At 41.7% G+C, this 7,749-nt stretch overlaps 1 protein-coding gene across 15 annotated transcripts in view; it reads right to left on the minus strand.

Annotated features, from left to right (window-relative positions):
- phldb1b (pleckstrin homology-like domain, family B, member 1b) overlaps positions 1-7,749 on the minus strand; it is a 104,157-nt gene that overhangs the window by 10,014 nt on the left and 86,394 nt on the right. For 13 of the 15 annotated variants that reach the window (XR_006828759.1, XM_046073795.1, XM_046073794.1 and 10 more), the window contains 5 exons: positions 6,067-6,207; positions 4,797-4,913; positions 4,531-4,633; positions 1,508-1,850; positions 190-280 (listed from right to left, as the gene is read on the minus strand). Coding sequence is in view for 14 of the 15 variants with exons in the window: in XM_046073795.1 (XP_045929751.1) it covers positions 190-280; positions 1,508-1,850; positions 4,531-4,633; positions 4,797-4,913; positions 6,067-6,207 (795 nt within the window). In the remaining variant the exon portion in view is untranslated. The remainder of the gene's footprint in view (positions 1-189; positions 281-1,507; positions 1,851-4,530; positions 4,634-4,796; positions 4,914-6,066; positions 6,208-7,749) is intronic. The other 2 variants (XM_046073802.1, XM_046073804.1) reach the window with 1 other exon arrangement.

A 7,749-nucleotide genomic window follows, 5' to 3' on the forward strand; every position in this document is an offset into this window, starting at 1 on the left:
ATGTGAAACATGGCCAATAAAAATGAATGAAAGCCTGGAGTCGCTGTCCCGAACCTTTGTTTTTTTCAAATGTATGTTCACTTTAAAGCTATTGGCAGGCACACTGCAAGAGCTCTCATCAATCACTAGGGATGGATTCTAAATAATCCAGGTCTCGTACTGTAACATCCTTTTGAAGTTGTGTCTTACCCGCGATTCGATAAGTCTGGCTTTCTCCAGCTGCGCCTCCTTCAGCATTTTCTCCATCTCCTCAATCTTCAGCGTGTCCGCTCCACCAACACTGAAGTCAAACACAAACCACAGTGTTACCTTTAGATACTACACTCTGACACTTTCATATCTGAAGCAACAAATCTTACATTCAGCAGTTACATAACTGCATATCAACTCAGTAAACTTAAAACTTTTATTTGATGCTTCTCATCAACACCCAGTGAACTGTTGATCGACTGTACAATATGGGGTCACTCAATCTTTGACATGGTCTTAAGAGAGATTTATTTCAGTATAAATATCAGTCTGATCTACTTTCAGAGTCATAAGAGTTTTGTAGCTGCAATGGATGTGCACTTTTAGCTGCTACATCATTTCATTCATGTTAGTGTAATATGAGGATGGAGATAAAACATGGACATCTCTCTGTCACTATGTGTTCATCTACATTCTCACTGTAACTATAGTAGCTTCTTCATCACTGGTCCTGTAGCTAAACTAGTGTAACGCTTCCATTTGGAAACGTATAATATTCCCTAATAGGCTCATAAGCATGCTTTATTAACCGCTGACATTTAGCCATTATTCCCTTCAACGACATAGTAGAGCTTTTTAAACATAGCTGAGCAAAATGAGACCACGATTGTTGGGAAGTGAAACAATAACACCCAGTTACTGATGTGCCGCTATGAAACACTCAGTGTCTCGGCCAAAACTTGGCTCATAAACCTTGCTGCTTTACCATTTCCCCCCTCCCACTGTTACACTGTTACATTAACGTCATGTTAAAACACATCTCTAACTGTTTTTGGAATTGGACTCCAGAGAGCTATAGACGGTGTGTGAACAAGAGGTGGTGCTGAGAACATGATGTGGGGAACACTGTTGTAATACAGCACACAGAGGGACCACATTAACATATGGTCTACAAATTAGCCGACCTGTGGACAAAGACTTTACCTGGTGGGAGCAGCTGTCTGTTGCCATTCATTGCATTTGTCTCTGTGTGTGCGTTTGTTAGGGTCTGATTACTACTTTAATTTTAATACTTCATACATTAGCTTGATATGGATAATCATATGTTTAGACTGAAGGCACTAATAGTCAACATTTTTTCATAAAATCCATTGCTGTGGCATTTTCAGAGACAGTTCCAGGTAAGAAAGAACTCCCTTGGTAAAGAACCAGGAGGACAGTAAACCCACAGGTCTGACAGGTGGACTGAATATTAGTCCATCCCATGGTAAGCATGCTCTAGCCATGACTGTGTGCGTGCGCCCTTTCTCCGTTGTACCTGGACATGTTATCTGGTGAGCAGGCCGAGTTGTTCCCCGTGGACACGCTGGTGTCCATGCTGTCGGAGCTCTCCAGGCTCAACGTGTCATAGGGCTGCTCTCCGGCTGATGGGGGCTGGTGGTGCAGGATGGAGTGGTGAACCAGAGGAGGAGGGCCCATAGAGCTGTGGCTCAGCGCAGGGCTGTAGGCCATGACCGGGGAGTAGGAAGGTGATGAGGAGGTCGAAGTCATGAGGTGCGGCTGAGAACCGTGGAGCGCATCCCACTGACACTGAGCCTCCGCCGCCGCTCTCTGTTTGAGCTCGGCCAGACGACGACGCTGCTCTTCGATCACCTGCTGACCTGCAGGGAGGAGGCGGAGTGGATCAGCTCTGATTTGAGATGGAAGATGAAATAAATGACTGAGCCTTCAACCTGCTTCAACCTGGGGACCAACCAATTTGTTTCCGACAGAGGTGGGAGATCACCACATTTAAACCAGCTAGCCATAGAGAAGGTCATCCCAAGCCTAACCCTAACCAGCAACAGCCCGCAATCTACAAGACCATAAACCCTGCACCACACAGAACACTATGTGCTCTCTCAGTAACACAAGCTCAAAGATAATTACAAAATCCCATCATGTCCCATCAACGAGAAGTTCAGTATGTTACTCCTCACGCTTCAAATCCATGCTGCTGTGCACCTGATAATGGGCAGATACATCTGGAAAGACGTGCCCGGGTCGATAGCTCCAAAGGAGGAGCTCACTGAGTGCTGAACATGCAAGATTTATTCTCCACCAGCAGGAATGTTCATAGAAGATTGATGGAAGAAGAAAGACTGTTCGGTGTTACAGAGAAAAGACAAGATGAAAAGAAATCTTCGGGTGAGACGAGTTAATGACACACCAGAGATGGAAGAGACTGAGAGAGAGGGATGGAGAGAGGAGGGTTAGGGGAAGACAGGGAGTAAAACGAACAGCCGCCAGGTGTCAGCTTCTGGTAAACGTTACCTTTGATGGATAAATCAATAAAAGTTACCTGACAGACTCGCTTTCGGTGTTGAGTTTTGGTACATGCAGTCTTCACCTAAGCTTGCGGGTTCCTGATTGGCTACGTGTTACCTCAAACTTAACTTATCTGAATGATTAATATATACGTTGGTGTAATTTTTACCCATTTCTTAGTGATTCAAGCTATAACAAACAAGCAGGCAGACATATGAAGAGAGAAGAGATGATCGCAAAGAGTACAGTCTAGACCACAGTCCCATGAGATAACTTTTGTTATGAATTATATATAAAATAAAACTAAATTTAATGGAATTGAATTATTCTCTGCAGCTTTTATGTTGACTGTTGGTAGGAATACTATCTCGCCTGCGTGTGACGTATGGCGAGATAGCAGACGAACAAACAGGATTAATCCTGCTGAACAAAATAAAGAAAAAATAATAAATGGACGCAGTGATCCATCTACCTGCTGAGCCTCCCTCTATGGTGTCCTGTCTGGTAGTCTGAGGCTCTGTGGTGCAGCAGTGCACACGTCCACAGACAGAGACAGACACACACATGAAGGAAGCCTGAACTGCAGACGCTGACAAACGTGACTAACTCGGGTATCCAGCCCAGCACCCGTGGGTGGCAGTCAGCTGAGCTAAAACAACAGACTGCTCTCCTCTGATCCATTTAGTCAAACAACACTGAGGCATGAGGAACTGATGTCACACACATACAGCTCCACGAAGAAGAGCAGGGCAACAACGAGAGTTTTAAGTGCACCAGTGAAGGCTAACGCACTAATGACTAATGAATATCTATTAATGATGTCCACATGCTTTGTCATTATTAGAAATTATTCAATCACTTCTCTATGGAAGCCCAGAGACAAGTGAGAAAAATTGTTCTGGTGATCCATAATCTCTCCTGTCTTTATGACTTAAAAACAGGTGAAATAAAAAAAAAGGTTTTGCCGGGACGATCTTTCTAAGTTCCTTACATTTTGTTTTCATCTGTCAAACAGGTGGGGAAAAAAGCATTTGTTTTTTTTGTGAAAACAGGTGATAATCTCTCTAAACACAAGGTATATAACTTGCTAACACCTTGTGCTTAGGGGGCATGAAGAAACTCAAACTCCCCTGGAAGAAAACATGAACGCTTGTAGTCATATTTAGAGATGGGATGGTGGTGCACTACAGCCTCCTGTGGCCAACATGAGTATTACAACAACAAACACTGACAAAATCAGTTGAAAATCTGTTGTCACAGATGAAAAAAAAAGATGAAAAATAAACTTAGACTAATGGTCCTGGCAGACTTGTATATGATCATTTTGGCAAGATATTTTTTATCACCCATTCTTGAGCCACAAAGAGAGGAGAGAAAACTATTTAGATCAGACTTTAAAAATGGATCACCGTAATCTTTTTTTCCTCTCAGGGCTTCCGTAATTTTTTACACGCAAGTATAATATTTACTTCTGCGTCTTGTGAACATCTGCTGCTGCTGTAATGGGCTCTTGTTTTGTTGTGTTTGTTCTCTCTGTCCTCTTTTTTGTGCCCTTGAAGCTACATTAAATGCATAAAATGTGCTATATAAATAAACCTACATCAGTTGTCACCTGATGTATGTTTAAGTCATTTTTACAGGACTGAAGAGGTAGAATTATTCAAGAAAAAATTTCTGAATACATAACTAGAGCTTTAAGCAGCAAATAGTTTCTTTCATGTGTTGTTGTCTTGTGATAACTCCGATTTATCCAGCAAACCCTTAGTGGGTTCAGACCCACAGGTTGGGAACCACGGACCTAGATATTGAGAGATGACTAAGAAAAGCGTGATTAACTTAATTTATGAATAACTATGGCACACTGTATTAATAACAGTGTTATACTTTCATTATTTGCAATAAAGCATTTTCCTTTAACAAGTAAATATTATGGGAAATCCAGTGTTCAGGTAGTTGTTATTGAATCATTATATTATGACTGAATGCACGATGGTTTTTGTAAAGTGAAGCTTTGGGGCAAACCAGGTCTGTTACCTTTCTGCTGCAGAGCGAGCTGTCTCTTGGTCTCAATGTCCTGCAGGGTTGCAGCCAGGTTCCTGGGCAGACTGCCAGTGCTGTTGGCCGCCAGAAGAGGGCTCTGTTGGGTCAGAGGGCGCAGACAAAATATTAGGATTAAATGGCATAAACAGGTTTAAATGGGGTTTAAATAATTAAGGGCAGTTAATAGTCTCAAAGAAGATGAAGATGTAATACTAAATTAGAGGTTGATGGCCACCTGTTAAAATGGAACAACCTGTTACCTTTGAGCTTGTGTTGCGTCCCAGTGTCGCTGCTCCGTGCTGCAGAGGGGATGCAGAGCCCGACTTAGGCTGATGAAGAGACAGGCCTGGATCACTGTCCAGCTTAGAGCGGAACACCTGAGGGAGGAAGCAGACAGAGAGCATGAAAAGATCAAAATTAGGAAGCGCCGATTTTTGCAAATTTTGAAGTGGCCTTTTGTTGTGGCCAGCCTGAGGCACAACCTGTGCAATCCCCATGCTGTCTGTTCAGCATCTTGATATGCCACACCTGTGAGGTGGATGGATTATCTCGGCAAAGGAGAAGTGCTCACTAACACAGATTTTTGACAGATTTGCGAACAATATTTGAGAGAAACAGGCCTTTTGTGTACATAGAGAAAGTCTTAGATCTTTGAGTTCAGCTCATGATGAATGGGGGCAAAAACAAAAGTGTTTATAATTTTGTTCAGTGTACGATTGGTGTTTTCCTGTGCGTGCTACTGAATACTGATGTCGGTATAAATTAATACACGCAACACACATCAATACAAATGGTAGAATTAATAAATCAGGGTTAAACGAGCAAACGAGTAAATTTCAGTGTGACAAAAAATATCAAAAACCCTACAGACAAAACACGAGATAGGCTGTAGTTTAACACACACACACACACAACCTGCAAACAGACACCTAGTCCCTTTCATTTAATAGTGCTTTGATCAGGCCCACTTAAGTTAATGCTGCATTCATGTACTAAGAGTATCTGTGTGGAATGAATTGATGTTCAAAGTAATGACTTGAAAGTGTTCACACATTCAAACTTTTTTTAAGTGGTGATTGAAGTTTTCTGTGGACTTCTTCTGCTACAGGCGACCACTCTCAGCTTTATTCCAAACTGAACACACATAAATGGACCTCAGCAAAGCAAACCACGTTGTTCCAGTCACAGCGAAAAGCTCCAGCATGCGGCTGTGTCAATCTGTTTTCATTTGTCAGGCTGACTTTCAGACACATTCTCTCTCTACCTTTGACAGTATTTTTAAGTCAGAGTTGTTGATCATATCAAAGCAGAGGTGAACTCTAACTCTAATTTCCAGTAGTTTTAAATAGGCTTCAAGGGGGAAGTCCTTTCCATATGATGTGAATGCAGCATTATCAACATCTGACATGTAAAGGCTCTGCTTCTTTGACACAGTTGTTGCAACTTGAGTTGAAGCAAGTTGAAAGTAGAGGAATAACAGCACACACAAACGAGTGGGGAAAATGAGGAGAAAGAAGAAAGGCCCTCTACCTGCAGCACAGGCCTGCGGCCCGACAGAGACTTGGCTGGCAGAGGGGGAGGACAGAGCTGGCTGGAGCAAGCCATCAGCTCCTGGTACCACTGCTCTAAATCTAGCCTGGGGTTGTGAGGCCTACCGCTCTCAGACTGGTACTGGAGAGCACACGGACGAGCGGCAAAGAGGCAGAACAGGAGAGAGGGTGGAGGAGAGAAGAGAGAGAAAGAAAAGGAGAAGACAAGAGGAGATTAGAAAGCATTCAAAGACAATAGGAAACGGATAGAACCATTTGTTTTATACACCCTCAAAAGCTGTAATTAAAGCTTTTTTTCAAATTTTCCTTAAATATATTCAACACATTGGTGCTGTATTATGCTTTCTACCCTCCAGCTGCTATATCCCTATTTTACATGTCTCTATTCTAATTCTATTTGCTGCTGCACTGACCCAGTTTCTCAGAAGAACATTTAAGTTTTCATCTAATTTCATGTTTTACTTTCAGCTGTCCTTGAAGCCTAATACAATTCTACAGTTCACAATTCACAAAAGGTGAAAGAACGACATTAGATTTAGTTTTGTTTGATTTTTTTTTTAAGCACCACTGTCTGTTCCGTCTCTATTGTTCTAAAAAAAAAAACTATTTTAAACAGCAGATTAAGACTGTACGTTACTGTTAGCTTGTCATGGTGAAAGTGAAGAGACCACAGTGATTTCTTTTAAATGAGTTCTGACAATCTGATTTTAACATACAGAGGAATATGACTGTGAAAACTTTAATACACATGATATCAAATATATTAGTAAAATCCGCTGTATGAATGTGAGACACTTCAGGTGAATCTTTGCAGCCTGCCGTACAACAGACAGTAAGAGCTCCTGACTCTGACAAATACAGTAACATCTCAGTGGGCTTCTATAGTGTCAGGAAGAAAAGTCTGGTATCATCCTGTCATTTTTATGTCTCCCTTTTTCTTTACTACACTCACACCAAAACAGAGCGCTGCAGTTTAGCTGCTGTAGTATTAAAAGAAATTCTGTTGGGATAAGAACATAATTTAAAAAAATAAATAAATAAATGAAAGAAAAAAAAAAGGAACATAATTTATAGTTATAGATATAGATAGATTCAACAAATGTATGTTTGATCCATTCTTTCTTCTGTTTCATGAAATATCACTGTGAATGGAATACGTCTCCTTTTTCAAACTCCACTGATGGGCCCAAACAGGGGTGCTATAATATTTAGTTCACACTGGATAAGTGACTAAATGAATTATTTTTGAGTCAATGTACAATATTCTCCCACAAAGTAATGCACAAAAGAAGTGCAGGAGCTGCTTTAGCATCTGCATCCTTCATTTGAATTTGTCGAGGAAAAACTAATCCCAGGGGTGGGTTAGACGTTTCTTATTCACAACTTACTGGATAGGTGTATCTCTAAAATATATTGAAATAAAACAAGAGGAAAAAAACACTTTGGTAGAACCAGTGACAGCTCGTAAACAAACAAAGGCAGAAAGGAAGAAAGGAAGGAGGACAGCACACACCTCCACAGAGAGAGAGAGGGAGGAGCCATGAGGAGAGGGGAGGCAGGAGAAGGCGGGGTCTACTGCTCCAGGCTGCAGGGACTGGCGAAGCGGGGAAGTAGGGGACGACTCCACCTTTGGCATCCCATACATCTGATTTAACTGGCCCAC

The sequence above is a fragment of the Micropterus dolomieu genome, linkage group LG17, assembly GCF_021292245.1.
Source record: "Micropterus dolomieu isolate WLL.071019.BEF.003 ecotype Adirondacks linkage group LG17, ASM2129224v1, whole genome shotgun sequence".
Lineage (NCBI taxonomy): Eukaryota > Metazoa > Chordata > Actinopteri > Centrarchiformes > Centrarchidae > Micropterus > Micropterus dolomieu.